The sequence below is a fragment of the Pocillopora damicornis genome, chromosome 4 (assembly GCF_964200805.1).
Source record: "Pocillopora damicornis chromosome 4, jaPocDami1.2, whole genome shotgun sequence".
In the NCBI taxonomy this organism is placed as follows: Eukaryota; Metazoa; Cnidaria; class Anthozoa; order Scleractinia; family Pocilloporidae; genus Pocillopora; species Pocillopora damicornis.
The window spans coordinates 30,838,698-30,854,699 of record NC_142673.1 but is presented as its reverse complement, the minus strand read 5'-3'; the positions used below and the strand labels follow the sequence as shown (position 1 = coordinate 30,854,699).

General features: G+C 35.6%; 2 protein-coding genes across 2 annotated transcripts; both read right to left on the bottom strand.

Annotated features, from left to right (window-relative positions):
* Positions 1-3,781: 3,781 nt before the first annotated feature.
* On the bottom strand, positions 3,782-8,954 carry LOC113681689 (mechanosensory protein 2-like). The gene is made up of 8 exons (XM_027198800.2): positions 8,840-8,954; positions 7,445-7,545; positions 7,213-7,285; positions 6,598-6,680; positions 6,288-6,491; positions 6,149-6,204; positions 5,518-5,596; positions 3,782-5,366 (listed from the first exon to the last, which is right to left on the bottom strand). The coding sequence occupies exons 1-8, from the start codon at positions 8,850-8,852 to the stop codon at positions 5,169-5,171; spliced, it is 807 nt and encodes a 268-aa protein (XP_027054601.2). The 5' UTR covers positions 8,853-8,954; the 3' UTR covers positions 3,782-5,168.
* A 1,058-nt stretch (positions 8,955-10,012) lies between these two features.
* Positions 10,013-15,978, bottom strand: LOC113681690 (mechanosensory protein 2). The gene is made up of 8 exons (XM_027198801.2): positions 15,869-15,978; positions 14,236-14,336; positions 14,029-14,101; positions 13,724-13,806; positions 12,430-12,633; positions 11,969-12,024; positions 11,755-11,833; positions 10,013-11,373 (listed from the first exon to the last, which is right to left on the bottom strand). The coding sequence occupies exons 1-8, from the start codon at positions 15,879-15,881 to the stop codon at positions 11,176-11,178; spliced, it is 807 nt and encodes a 268-aa protein (XP_027054602.1). The 5' UTR covers positions 15,882-15,978; the 3' UTR covers positions 10,013-11,175.
* Between the last annotated feature and the right edge of the window lie 24 nt (positions 15,979-16,002).

Genomic DNA, 16,002 nt, shown 5'->3' with positions numbered 1-16,002 from the left:
TATAGTTTAAACTGATGACTTTTTCTTGATTGCCTGTTACTGAAGGATATGTAATTATTAGTGTTTACAGAAGAGTGTCCTTTAATGAACTTAAAAAGCTGAACCAAACTAAGAAACTCTCTGCGCTGAACTAGTGTCGCTAGTTTCAAGGATTTCAGTCGGTCTTCATACGGAGTGTCTTTATCAATGATCCATCTTGTAACGTTCCTTTGCACGCATTCAAGTTTTTCAATGCGATATGCTTGGTGAGGATTCCACGCTTGACAAGCGTACTCGAGTATTGGACGGATCATGGATCTATAACCAGTAAATAGAGCCCTAGAGTGAGATCCAAATGTCCGCTTGAGTAAGCCCAATAATCTGTTCGATCTTGCAACAACAGACAGTACGTGGGGTTTCCAAGATAAATCACTGGAAAGAACTACCCCAAGATGTTTGTGTGTAGATACTTGGGTAAGTAGCTTGCTATTAATAGAATAGTTGCACGGAGAGGGAGTTCTAGCCCTGGTGAACTTCATGGACTCGCATTTGTCAGCATTTGTTCTTAAAAGCCACGAGCCACACCAATCAGTGACTTTATCTAGACTCTCCTGGGCAGTGATGGACGTTTGAGATGGAGTACAGTAATTATAGATTAACATATCATCAGCAAACATTTCTGCAGGACTTGATAAAGATTCAGGGATGTCATTGACGTATAGGATAAATAACAGGGGGGCAAGAATGCTCCCCTGTGGAACACCAGATGTGACAGGCGCCCAGTCAGATTGGCAGCCCTCGATTACAACACGTTGAGATCGACCTTGGAGAAAATTGGATAGCCAGGAAAGTAGAGAGCCGGTAATGCCAAAGCGTTCTAGTTTGAGTAGAAGACGGTCATGAGGAACTGAGTCGAAGGCCTTTTCGAAGTCCAGAAATATTACATCGGTAGAGAGGCGTTTATCTAGTGCTTTGGCCCATTCATGGAAAAGGTGTATCAACTGAGAGGTACAGGAGTATCCAGGACGAAAGCCATATTGATGACTACTAAGTAGATTATTTGATTCAATAAATCCAAAAATGCGATTGTATATCAGTCTTTCTAGGGTCTTTACAATCAGACTCGTAAGAGAGATAGGACGATAATTCTTGACTAGATCTTTTTGGCCCTTTTTGAAAATTGGAATGACGTGAGCAGATTTCCATTCCACAGGCAAGGTGCCAGATTGGAGTGAAAAGTTAAATAAATTTGTCATGGTGTTTATCATGATGTCATGATGTTTATCAAAGCACAATAATGGTGTCTCAAAGTAATGACATGGTCTATCTGCTGCCTATACTCTTTTGTCTGGGAAGAGCAAGGGGCTGGTTTTACCGCGTTTGAGCAGTGAGGTTGCTAGTGTGGATTTTTACAACCTTGTCAGTGAATCTTTTATTATGCAATTGTTCATATGTTTAGGCATGTAATTGGACTCTCTTCATGGTAATATGGGTTGAACTTGAATTTTCCTTGCTTGTAATGTTTCAGTAGCCTTGGTAAGGTAACACTTTTTGTCAAGACTGATGGTGTGGGATGTAGCCTGGAATTGTGACATCATAGTATAACAGTTGAACAGGAACCCACCAGAACCTGGACAATGTCATGATCCATTGAATGTTTTTAGACATGCCCATGTATAGTTCAACATTTAACCTACAATTTAAGAGAAAAATGAAGGTTAAAATTTATTATCTAAGGGCATGCAAAGAGCTGCCTTGAGCACCAAACTATTTTGAACCCAATTTAAGCTAACATAGTGCATATGATCTCTTGTTAAAGATGGGAAATCAATAACTGCTGCATCTTAAGAGTCACCTTGAAAACGACGAATAGTTTTTGCACCAGCTGGTCTTGATAGAAATTGTCAGCAAATAATTTTCACTTGACCTTTCTTGTTAATCCTGAATTGTCTAGTGACCTCCAAAATTGGTGTCCAGTTTTTTTTTTCATATTCTCCTTGTGATAAAGATGGCAGTTTTCTTGGCTGCCAATGCTTGGATCAGAAAAAGACACCCATGTAATACTTGGTCTGCTAGAGTTCCCTATGCTTTCTATAGTACATTCTGCACCACTTGTCAAACCATCAGTGACATCAATATTGGTTGTTAAATCACATTTTGCTGTTGTTGCTCTTTGGACAAGTGAGTATAAGCTCATAGTTTTAGTTGGGTCATCTGGGACTTTCGCTCTCATTTGCTTTTTAAGATCATCTGAAATATCCCCAGTGACAATGTCTACTGCTTTGATCTGTCCTTTATTGGTATTCATTGAAATACATATATTGTTATTGTGGGAGTTGACTGATACATTTATAGTGAACAGATAAGTGATACTTTTTGGATACTTCTGGAGTCATATTATGGAAGACAAAAATAGCCCATGTTGGGGAGGTAGATATGCGGGCTCACTTTCGAAGGTGCAAACAACTTAGTTCGGCCAGTTCATTCACTCAATAATTCAGCGACTACATTGAAGAATATAATGTCTCCCTAAGGTGTTTTATATTGTCATTTTTTTTATCCCAATAGTATGAAATTAATAGATTAAGCATAAAAATTGACATCACCAACAGTCGAAACATCTTATAATCGCCTCTAGAAGCTCATCGCAAAACGTTCGGAAAGTAGTGTTTCATTCACCGTTCACTCGCCCATTTATCTCTTATCTAATTCTCAAGCATATACACGAGTAAACTAACTTGGTGTGCATGTTTTAAAATTGCATGTGAAAATTAGGTGGTGCTTCTAAGGTGGCACAAGAGATCATAAACTCATGGGTGGTGGGGATATCCTAAGTTCAAGCTAGAGTATGTCCTGGTGATAGCTAGGTATTCAGTATCCAGTTTTCTCTTTCGTCTTTCTGAATTGTGTAAAATAACAGCTGAAATACATAATAGCCAACACATTTTCGGATCATTATTTTCAGTGATAGCCTCGTTTCTACTAACAGTGATGACATTTTCAATGTTTTAATCATTTTCTCTCGTTCATTTTTATTTTCCGCCGTCCGCATCCTTCTTTTACAATCCCAGTCATATTAGTTTCCGCTTTATCATTTTTCAGTGGTGTCTTGAGAGGGTGAAACAAGTTTCGCTAACCCATCTCAGATTGTGGTGAAAGGAACCATAAGTGCAATTCTTGATCACTTACGACGAAACCCGATAGTCATAAGACACGAACGAAACCTAAATTCATGCTACATAGGTATATAACGTTAGTCACGACTGACATAAAATGGATAAGCTTCTCTCCCTGAGCTCAAAACTCACTGTCTCTCTTATTCTATTTATAACAAAATTCTCGAGCGTGATTGGCTATCACTAGTCTGATTTATAATGGTCCCATAACCATAACAAATCGGGCCGGTGATAACCAACCACGTTCGAGAATTTCGTCATAGTTTTGATTAATGTATAAATCAGAATAAGCAGTAGACGTCCACAAGGTCGGTCTGCCAGCCCATTGTTATTAGGTAAAGTTGGGAGATGAAGTCATTTTGTTGGCTGAAGGAAAGTGAGGAATCCAGGGAGAACCCTTTCTACAGATACAAGAATCTTTAAGATACTCAGCACATTGTTAACCTAGGTTTAAGAATGGAACCCAGACCACTAGGCTTGAAGGCAAGCACAGTCATCAATGCACCATCACTGTTCCCCAAAACATACTCACTTCAAGTGAAAGAATTCTGTCCACTTTATCAGATCAGCTATATCTCATACAGAAAAGTCTTGATGCCACATTGAAAAAATTTTAAGACTCATCATTTAACCATATGTTAGCTTTAATTTTTACTTCAATTGTTGACATTTAACATCAATTACTGGTTCAACAATATTTTATATCTAACGCTACTGTATTTGGACAGTTTAGAACAAGGGACATCCCAATTTGCAAAATGATACAAAATTGGCACAAATTAGCAAGTATTTAAAAAAAAAATGTCAGCAAGCAGCTTTATACTTTCACCCTTGAGAATTGTCAGTACATGCAACTTCTATTCATAAGAAGTAAATTATATAAAAATTTTTCCTAGGAAAGCTCTGATGCTCCAAGTATTGATGCTAAACAGTCAATGATTTTCAATTGAATATAAATCTTATCTTTAATCTACACATGGTTGGTTTATGTGAATGTTATATTTTGATGTTCTTAAATAGTAAACAGCATTTAAGTTTTGTCAGACATATGAGCAGACTTCAGACAGAATGATCAGTTTTCCATACTGTCTTCATGACAGCTGCATATGATAATACTTGTCTAACAGTCCTATCACATCGTACAGTAACATGACAACTATGAACATGAAAGGAAAAAAAACGCTTCTATTGCAACTAGCATAATAAAAAAACAAATGTTGGTAAAAAAAAAAAATAAAAAAAAAATAAAAAAAAAAATAAAAAAAAAACAGACCACTGATTAGTAATGTGCAAAATGCTAAAAAAATTTTTTTAAGTCCCAACAGGGTCAGTACAAATTTTTTTCCGAGTGTTGAAAGTAATCTAGGATCGGGTAGGTTTAGTCTGTGATTGGTAACCATCTTAATGACAAACCAAGAGCTAAACTAAAATATATGTGGCAAAGTGACTGACACAAGAGCACTCTTGATGTATCTGCTTGGTATTTTCTGTTAGTGGACAGACTTTGAGTCCTCCTTGGTTCATTGGGAAGGTTATCTCTGCTCTGATCCCCTGAGGCTATAACTTTAATTTGGTTCAACAGCACTCAATAGGAAAGAGATCTGAACACTTCTAATTTGTGATTCCTAATTGACTACACCCCATGCACTATTGGAATTTCCCATTTATTCTACTATCTTATACTCACAGCAGGGTATATGTTTTAATTCAGATTGCTTTTCAATCAATTTTTTTTAATCAATTTTGTCATCATTACAATATATTTTTCAACAAGGAAAATGTAGTTGACAAGATTGATATTGGCTGATATATTGAGTTAAAATAATCTTAAGATTCCCATATATTGATCAAAATTATAAATAACTGCTTGCTGAGGTAAAAGCAGGATTATATACAACACCGTGTAAACTATTTTCGAAATGTTCACAGAACAAGTTTTGTTTACAGAACACTAACTTCAGTCAATGGTGATTCAGAAGAGCGTTCTTCAATTTCTTGTTTTTGGCTGCCTAGTCATTTCTTTTCATCTGGCAAAAATCTGCTCAGAAAGTCAACGGGGAGTGGGAAAATAATAGTGGAATTCTTCTCAGCTGAGATGGATGTCAATGTCTGCAGGTATCGCAGCTGAAGAGCAGAGGGTGACTCTGAAATGATGTCAGCAGCTTCCTTCAGTGCACGAGATGCATTTTGTTCACCTTCAGCAGCAATGACCTGAAATCAAACAATGGTCAATAATATAATTTCCTTGGTAAAAGCCTTTTCTTTCTTTTAAAATATAATCTCATTGTTTGATTGACATATCATACTGAAACAAGCCTTTTCAGAATTTGGCACTGTCCTCGACAAGTTAGCTGATATCTACCTTTGCACGAGCATCACGAGTAGCTTCAGCCTCTGCTGCCATGGCTCTCTGCAGCTGTTGAGGAAGACGCACATCTTTCCTACAAGGTTAAATGAGTACATTTTGCTACTAAGGATGTTCTGATGAAAGTTGCTAGCAAAAATAATTTCTGTTCTCAAGAATTACAGGAGGTAATTTGCATAACCAAGGACCCAAACTTCACACTCAGTCACATTCACCAAACGCATGTAAAACATGCATTGATACTTTTCCACACTTAATCAAAACTGTGAACAAAGAGAAATCAAGATGGCTTCAAAGAGTCATAGTTTCATGTAAAAAAAAAAAATATATATATATATATATTTTTTTAATATCAATAATTTATTTCCGAATCTTCTATTACATCATCACTAATAGCAGACAGAAAGTTCTTTCAGAAAGACTAACCAGTTCACATGTAATAAGAAGTATATCCCGTTTTAAATCTGTACACAAAATTGACTCCCATAGCTCCCAGATGGAGAGTAGCGCTTTTTCTTCCCACTTGGATGGTGATTCAGTATTCTTCAAGATAACAATCTATACTACGCACTCAAAGCTCTATGCTCGGAAATTTTAGAGTGCAAGAATTACAAATTAAAGTACTTACACTTCAACACGTTCCACTTTTACACCCCAAGGATCTGTGGCAGTATCAAGAGAAGTCTACAAAGTGTAACAAACAAATAAATCCCAGTCCACTTATTTCCAAGAGACATAAATTAATGATTCCAAAATTATGTCTGTACCTGCATAGCATGGCTGATCTCTTCACGGTCTGCCAAAATTTCACTGAGATTTTTGGTGCCAAGGAAATTTCGCAGTGTTGTCTGTGCAAGCAGACGAGTTGACTGATCAGCCTTTTCCACATTAGTGACTGACATGGTTGGGTCACTGATGCGGAAGTAAACAACTGCATCCACTGCAACAGTCACACTGTCTTTGGTCAGAATCTGAAAGCCAATGTTGATACTTGGTTATTATCAAAACTAACAGCACTGTCACTATAGACCACTCTTCAAACAACAAATCATACAACCTAGATAGAACTGTCAATACCTCCTGAGGTGGGACATCAAATGACACTGTCCTCAAATCCACCTTCTGATAAGAGTCAATACAGGGCAGAATAAAGAATAACCCTGCACAAAAATAATAGTAAGAAATGATCAGAGGATATAACAATATATGATACACAAAACAAAGTCTGTTGTTTATTTAAAACTGGAATTGATGATGTGGTCTGATCATTCATGCCAACCCAAATCGGAATAATTGCAAGTGACAATCACTATTCATTTCTTATGGTTAGCTTCCATATACAACCTATTACTTTAAAACTGTACCAATATTAATAACTGTGAATAAACCAAAATCATGCATGTGAACTGCTGATTATGTAATGAATATGAAAGCAATCTTCACAGTAATGATCACTTCCTAGGTAGTAGAGAATATAAAGCCCACACTACTAGCTTTCATGTTCATATTCATATTCATTTTAATTCAGTACCAGTATTGTTCCACCATCAATCAAGAACAAGATAAGGATCTATACAAAACTCTAATCAGATATGATACCAATTTTCTATTATTACACATATTATGGTCTAAGATTTACTTCCTATTCCTCTAAGGCAAAGCTTTTTAATTCAAGTTATTCTTGCATTATACCTGGCCCTTTAGCTCCTCCAGGAAGTAATCGACCAAGACGGAACATAACTGCTCTCTCATATTCCTGCACAATCTGTATACAAAATCATCCCTTATTATAATAAGTTTATGCATATTTCTCTCTGAAAGTTGTCTTAATTACATTTATATCAAGCATGATGAAAACATATAAGGCTAAGTTCAAGAGGCACATACCAGAGCACTCATGATCTACATTCACCAATTTGCTTACCTTCAAAGTAAAACACAATGAGAAAGGCAGAGTACAAATAAAGATAAGGAAAGACAAAACTGTCAGAACATAGTCACAAAACCCTCTTGAAACATCATCATCTATAAAAAAAACCAAGCAAAAAAAAAAACAATCAACAGAAACATTTACCAATTCACCAGCTCTGATTTTAATTTTTCCAGGATACATAACAAATGAATAAAAAAAATTGAAATTGACAAATTCAAGACAAAATACAACAGCAAACCACTAAGAGATCATATAAGGAAAATGCCCTACACAAGGCTGTAAAACAACTACACAGCAGAACAGACTTCATGATGAAACACTTGACCAGTAGATACCATTGCTTGCATAGGAATAGAGGCAGCTTAGTGGAAAGGTCATAGTCAACACTGGAAGTGACTTTACTAATAAACACTCCATTACAATTGCAAAAGATACAGTTGTTAAATTGTTAAAATATTCATCAATCCTAAACAATACAATGATATACTACACGTACACAGCTACTCTGAATATATTTTTTATCTTGCCAAGGAAGGTTCTTACCTAATAACAGTACAAACTATCTGTGAAAGATGGCTTGTAGCTTTGATTTTCATAACAACACAATGTACACAAACGAATGAACCCAAATATTATGCAACCTGAAGCCACTTTAGCTTGAAATTAACAAGTGCAATGGATGAGGTCAGAGAAAACTATTCAAACTATTATAAAAGTTCAAGCGATTTGAAACTTCAATTGCACTGCGTCTGACATCATCACCACCATCTTCAGTTTCACAACTACTGTCATATACAAACCTAACATGCTCATGTTGAAGCAACGTATTTAATGCGCACCATAATTAAACGATTCTGCAGGTTTCATTTGTTGCAGCAATTTCCTACATGATCCATGTTTAGCACTTAACGACCCCACAGTAATGATGGTTCCTCTTTTAACCATTTTCGGCACAAAGGCAGGGAAGGAAATGAGGTGATATTTCAAGAAACGCATGTTTGACCGCACATAAATCATCGAGCGAGTTAGGATCGGGTAATGTTAATTAATTTGCAAGTAACAGCAGCATCATTCACTTCTGGTGTTCTGTTATGTTGAAGTGAGATGGTTTTTCAACGTAAGATTTGATCAAATTTTCTTGAAACGACATGATGATTCGAGTAGATAATCCCAGAACTTTGTGCAACAACAAACTTGAATGGTATATGTTGAAGAAACGATTAACTTTTGCCTCAGAGTTAGCTAAAAACGGAATTTTCGGGTCGCTTTAACGATCTTAATCCATTTTTTACCCCCATGAAGTCTAAAAATTGGCGCTGAAATTCCACTGACATGAAATTTAATTTTCTCATTTCTTTTAACCTTAAAGAGGACTTTAATTCTTACCTTCCGAGGCCATTTTCAGGGAATTTGTAGTCGTAGAAGGCAAGACAAGGCAAGCTGCGATTGCAAACAACTCAGACTTCAACCTAGCTACATCACGTGATATATACTCCTCCCGAGGGACAACCAATCATATCCAAAGGTGTCAAAATATCAATTTCTCTATTTTTTAGTTGTCATGGATATATCTAAAATATTTATAATTTTGGCAATACAAAAGTTACAAAGCTATTTTCGTTTCTTTGATGAGGAAATATCAGTTGGTAATCCTGAAAAACATCTTTCACTTTTACCCCCAGTAAAACGTGCGCAGGTGACACTAAGCGAATTGCACGACCTAAACACAAATACATAAATTAAAATTTTAACACAGTAACTCAACATACCCACACGCCAAAATTAATCCATCAATTTCATTTTAATTAAAAGTAGGGTTTCTTATTTTGTTATCATCATACAACCAACCCAAATGTGTTCTTTTGCCCAAACAAAATTATTGGTAATGTACAGTTTTACAAGTGCCTCTGCATTTTTTCCCCTCTAATTTTAGGCTGTAATTCATTAAGAAGAATTTGCTCATTAAATCATGAGTTGAACACAGAACCCTTACATCAATACTATTATCTTGTCATACTTCAAACAGTTTTCAGTTCAAAATTTGCTACTTTTTAATGGATCCACAAGTTTTTTTCCCTTATTCATGTTTTGGTCTGGTAAAAATTTCAACAGAATAAGTAAAATATCATTTAAACAGAATAGGAATTTTCCCTTTTACTCAAATTAATCTGAATCTTGAAAGAGGAATGATGTAAATCATATTAAGGATTAACAGCTATGAGACTCTGTTGTACATGTGTGGAACAAAGGCCTGGATCAAATTTCTATTGGACTTTGGCATTTGTCAACTGATTTCTTTCTTGAGACTCAAACTAGACCACAATAGGTTTGTGCAAGGCAGAAATAAAGAAAAAACTATGTATTCACACTGTCTGTTTGAAGACTGCTAGCTGCAACTTGGAGTGTAAATAATGATATCTTTTTTAATAAAGAGTCAATTCTAGGCTTCATTGATTGTCTCCACATTGTAGGATAACACAAGCAATTAACAGCATTGTACTTAAACCAAGGAGAAGAGATTGAACTTCCTGGTGAAAATTAATTGGGACAACCATAACATGGCATGATTCTTTATATGTTTATTATGCTATTATGCAACACAGCATGTCTACAATAGATGTTTAGGCCAGTCTAAGAACCAGCCCCCCAAAAAAATTACAGCTCACCACTTTTAACAAGTTACATATTCTCAATGCTAACAACATAACCACATAACATTAACTTTAAAAAAAGAAAGTAACACAACTTTTTTCTACTTGAAAACAAACTAGTACAGACTCTTAGAGTCCTCTGATCAGAATTATCCTAATTATCACATTTCATAATATTTTCTATTTACTAAATCAATAGGAACTGTAAGCCCATCAGAATTGATTAGATAAAAATGCTATAATTGTATATTGCATGACCCTTGCCATAGGACTGTTTCTAGCATGTCTGTTATTGAGATGTTCCAACATCAATCAATTTTTGATCATTACACATTTCTAAAGAAAAAGTTGAGAAGTACATTTATTCAACATACATTGTTAACCCTGAGTAAATAAGCTTATGTCTAATGCAGAAATATTACTCATATAAACTGAAATATGCATTCAGAGCTCAAGACTAACTCCTAAATTACTCAGATGTTGGCAAGCACTACTAATTAACAAGTTAGAATGGCTATCATGGTCACTTAATTTTTGGTGGGGATCTGCACTTTTCATCCCACTAAACTAGATTTGAATAGAGCTCATAGACACTAAAACTGCAATCATGTGGAAGGAATAAACTAAATAAATGAAATATCTTTGAAAGCATCTATCATGTTATTTCTGTTTCATCAGTAAAAGAATCCATAATCCAGTCCGTCCTATGATGGGGTTGTCACAGGCTTTGCCCAGTTTGCAAGTACACGAGAGAAGCAGCTGGCTTACCATAAAAGGCACTGCATCAATCATGATCAACTGGAAACATGTTTTTTTTTTTGGCTCCATTTGCATTTCTGTTATACTGATAAAGAATTGTTTCTTTCACAAATATGTACAACAGAAGAAATTTAAAAAAATCTGGCTGCCATATAATGTGAAATTATCACTACTACATGATTTGTTCTTGTTAATCTCAAGCTCTGAATCTTAATGTTCCTTTATGATAAAAAGCACTGATATCTATTTTGAATAATCAACTATCTTGCAATGATGCAAGTTTTTTACTCATTCTTTGTTCTCTTGATTTCATTAACCTTTCTTGTCTGGTAAGAATCTGCTCATGAAATCAACAGGGAGAGGAAATAGGATTGTGGAATTCTTCTCAGCTGAGATTGTTGTCAATGTCTGTAGGTATCGCAGCTGAAGAGCAGAAGGAGACTCTGAGATGATGTCAGCAGCTTCCTTCAGTGCACGAGATGCATTCTGTTCACCCTCAGCAGCAATAACCTGAAATGAAAAGAACACCTCACCAAATGATATTTTTTCTAATCTTACAGCTTCATCTATTGAAGTATCTTTGTTTTTATTTTATTTAATTTCTGATATTCAAAGTCATTTAAGTTCAGTATCACCTCTTAACTAAACACCAATAACCTGAATATACAGATCACTCAATTTTATAATCCAAGTTACGAGTTATAATACAAAAGCTTGAAATTAGAATCGAATCTATAAATCTAGAATGACTACTTCACGTCAGCTTCCTTTGTAATCAAAGGGAGCCTATGTAAACTTAAAAAAAGGCAGCTCTTACATATGGCTAATAAACTGTAACACTGATGACTTACCACAAAACTGAGATTTCTTACTAATGAAAAAATTTCATACCTTGGCACGAGCTTCACGAGAAGCCTCAGCCTCTGCTGCCATGGCTCTCTGTAGTTGCTGAGGAAGACGTACATCTTTCCTGTAAAGTACATGTTATGTCAGTCATTTTTATTCATTTATTTTCTTTTTTTTAAGGGGGGAGGGGCATTTTCATGCACAGCTTCAAGTTAAAACTAGGAACCAATTTAAAAAGCTGGATAAAGCTTTAACTTACACTTCCACACGTTCCACTTTAACACCCCAAGGATCAGTTGCTTCATCAAGTGAGCTCTAATGAAAAGAAAACACAAGATATGATCCACACAACTTTCCTTCATGCACAACATTTAAGTTACTTAAGTTATCAAGGGTTTGATCATTATTTCATGAAAGATCACAAATGACTTATTTCTACTGTTTATGTAAACAAGACAAATAGTTCCACACATTACACAGCCTGTATCAAAATATTAGCTTCAACTTGTTTGACTGTTAAGGGTGATTCTTGCCTTTAAAATGCATTCAAGAATGGCTAATATAACCATTGTGTCAAACTTAGGTTTGGCAGCAAAAAAATTATTGGAATCTTCCAATGAAGTCAGCAATTTGCTTGCCATTGATTTCTCAACCTGTTACAGCTTAAAAATTCTTAATTAAAACATACAGCAATGATCCAGACTCAGATTCTGTTATCACCTGCATGACATGACTAATAACTTCCCTGTCAGCCAATATCTCACTGAGATTCTTGGTTCCCAGCACATTTCTAAGGGTGGTCTGAGCTAGCAGACGTGTGGAACGATTGGAATTTTCCACATTGGTGATGGACATAGTTGCATCATGGATTCTAAAATATACCACAGCGTCAACAGCAACAGTAACACTGTCTTTTGTCAAAATCTATGATAAATCAAAGGCACAACCAGCTGATCAGATTGGAAGTGGCTAAAAAATACACTAAGTACCACATATGTCCTACAGAAAAAAATCCAACCAAAGGGAACACATTATAAATGACATCATTATACATTAGACTTCCTATGAAACTCCAATTGGTCAAGAGCATACAGTCAATCTACAATAGAGTGTGAAGTTAATGTGATAACCCAATATCTACACCAGATAATGGGTTGTAATGTCGAGTTTAAAATTTGCCTAGTTTCCAAGCTCCTCATCTGTGTAGTGCTCTCAAAGTTTTGCAAACTCAGAAAGAAGTGTCTTCTTTAGCAGACTGTTTAACAATATTTATATAATATTTGGTACAAATTTCTTAGCCCACAAAAAATTTGGTCATGCAACGCTGCTTGCCATCCTCCTTGCCAGCTATTGTAATATCTGGAGCTCACAACACCAATCATGTGCTCGCTACTTGTTAATGTCAACTGCATGTGCTTACAGTCTCTGAATGCAAGGGGTATGGAAAGATCCTAATCTATTACAATAACAAAACAACTATTGAATTTGTTTTTGCATGATATTATGAATTATCAAACCTTGTGTCTGTGTTATCTGCCTCAGCCTTCAGCTTTGGCAGGTAACTCACACCTTGGCATCTATAACTCATGAAATCATGCTCAACCTCATCCAAAACTTACTTATTATACCCAGCATTTTTCATCTTGTAGGCTTAAGTTTAGAGTTTATTTCACATCAATTTAACAATGTCCATGAAACAAAAGCAAAATAAAATCATTTGAGCCTGAATTTTTTTCAGCTGTGCCTCACCAATTCTCTCAAGCACTCAGGTTTGTTAGCCAAAGGTTACATCACTATCAGCAACTAAATCATTTTACTAAAATTTACAAAATGTTTCGATGAACATTTTCAAAAATCATCATCTCTCCTGCAAATGCTGTAAACAAGAATTTACCAAACCACCAGGCAAATATAAACATAAACTTTTTTTGTCATGATTGTAGAGAAAATTACTATTAAGGATGACTGCATAAGCACTTGATTCTTTTACTATCTTTACCACAACTGTGGTTACCTCTTGTGGTGGAACATCAAAGGACACTGTCCTTAGGTCAACTTTCTGATAGGAGTCAATACAAGGCAGAATAAAGAAGAGACCTAAAATAATGCCATAAAAAATTACTATAAAACGCTCTGAAAATTATAAATAAAAAATTATCAAGTATACAAAGGTTCCAAATGTTTGGAATATAGCTATATCAGACCACTGATAAAGGAAAAGACATTTCCAAAAAGTATCACTTTGCTGATACAAGGTTAAGATCATATACAAGTAGTTTTGTATACCAAGCTATGTTCCAGCCATTAATTGTTATTTACCTGGTCCTTTGGCTCCTCCAGGCAGCAGACGACCAAGGCGGAAGATCACTGCTCTCTCATATTCTTGTACAATCTGTTTTTGTGTCCACAAAAGAAAAAAAAATCTAATCAACTTTTTCATTTCATGAAACTTGTAACTAAGTTGTTATCTAAATAAAATCTTTAAAAAAGGGGCTTACAATAGAAAACTACCTCTAGCGAACTTACCTTTAAACAAAAGAATAAAGATAATGGCAAAGTACACACAAACAGGATGATAGACAAGCCTGTGAGTAAATAGTCACAGCAACCACGGTCACCTGAATCCTCTGAAAAAAAAGATTCATACAGGAAACTTAAGCTACGTCAAGTCAAAAAGTAAAGACATGCAAGCAATACCTATATTAATTTTTTGTTATTTGACAGCTTGTTCACATTTAATGCATTGAAATATCTAAACACCCCTACCAAGCTTGCAGTTCAAATTTTTATTGCTAGACTGATTAGGAGGAAAGTATTTCGGCAAAGAAGAATTTAAACTATAACCAATAATACAAAGCCACAGAATTTGATTAATCACTACTGGTCTTGTCCCACTAAGAGAAAAAAAGATGAAGTTGTATTATCAGAATGAATGACTGTTCTCATTAGCTTTTCACTGTAGCACACCATTATCATCAAAACTTTAATGAATACAGAATATGGTTAGGGTGCTATGTTGATTTACAGACATTCAGGCACTATGGCTGAAGCTAAATATTCATTAAAAACCATTAAGATATTTTCTGGAATTACTAACTCAGCAAGAGGTGTGAATGATGGCCACCTTCTGTTCACTAATGGCGTCACTACCTTTGTAATGCCTAGGTTCTCCACGAACTTACAGTTTGAAACAACTGATCAACAACCTTGATTGACCAAAGAACTCTTTACATGAAAAACATCCTGAAGGTGATTTTACTTCATAAATAATTAAGCGGGGAAGTTACTGACCAATGTAGGGAATTCAGATGAATCTTCCCTAGAATTAACAAAGAAAGACCATTTCTGTTTTCGAGACACCTTCTCTGACAGAAAATGATGTAATAAGGTTTGGTAAGGAATTTATGAATGTAAAACTAAGAAATCTGAGTGCACTGTGCAAGCTCGTAAACAACCACTATACCGTTCCGATGAGCATACCTAAATGTGACTCTGCAGTCGAAACAAAACTTGAGAGCTTTACAAATGTGTGTATTAGAAAATACACACGTTTGAACTGTAATGGATCAATAAAAAAAAAATATTTTTCGAGGCTCACGTTCCGTTAAACGTTCTGTTAAACGTTCCGTTAACATGAATTGTTTTGAGAGTGAATGGCTTCCTAGCCCAGAATTTTTCTCGGCTTCCATCGCTTGGTAAGTCAGATAAGAAGTTTGAACCGGTTGATCCTAAAAAGCTATCTTTACAGAAGCACGTAACTGATTAAATCAGTGTTCGATGTTTAAAGGTAAAGAATCGACACCGAAGCTGAAAACGCGTAAAGTGAAAATTTGTTACCAGAAAAATCGAATGACGTCGACAAGACTTATCGATATAAATACAGCACCCATGTTCACCGTTTGACAATCTTGCAAAGTTAGACAGAAGCTTTTAAAAAATAACTTAACGTTCACTTTTACATTCAACGTTAATTGTTTGCTAAAACTCTAATAAACATAACTTCTTTGTTATAATTTTCACAACATCACCGCGATGAGGATGGGTAAATAAGAAACGAGTGCGGGGAGCGAAATAACCATCGCGCACCTTTAAGGTACATCTTGGTCGTAAGCAGGCAAGTTACCCCCGTTTATCCCTTTAGACACCGTTAATGACTCACCTTCAGACGCCATTAGCGCCGTTGACGTTTCTTTAGCGTTTGCCAGATTTCAGATGTTTCAGAGAGTATGGAGAAGGCGAGCAACAAGCAACCGAGGGAGTGCATGCATCAAGGTTTATCCATTACCTAATAAG

Coding starts and splice junctions, on each gene's coding strand:
- LOC113681689 (XM_027198800.2), bottom strand. Junction 7,286..7,444: donor CATTGTGTTTTACTTTGAAG/GTAAGCAAATTG, acceptor TTTTGTATACAG/ATTGTGCAGGAATATGAGAG. Junction 6,205..6,287: donor AGATCAGCCATGCTATGCAG/GTACAGACATAA, acceptor TACACTTTGTAG/ACTTCTCTTGATACTGCCAC.
- LOC113681690 (XM_027198801.2), bottom strand. Junction 11,834..11,968: donor AAAGTGGAACGTGTGGAAGT/GTAAGTTAAAGC, acceptor TGTACTTTACAG/GAAAGATGTACGTCTTCCTC. Junction 11,374..11,754: donor CTCGTGAAGCTCGTGCCAAG/GTATGAAATTTT, acceptor TTTTCATTTCAG/GTTATTGCTGCTGAGGGTGA.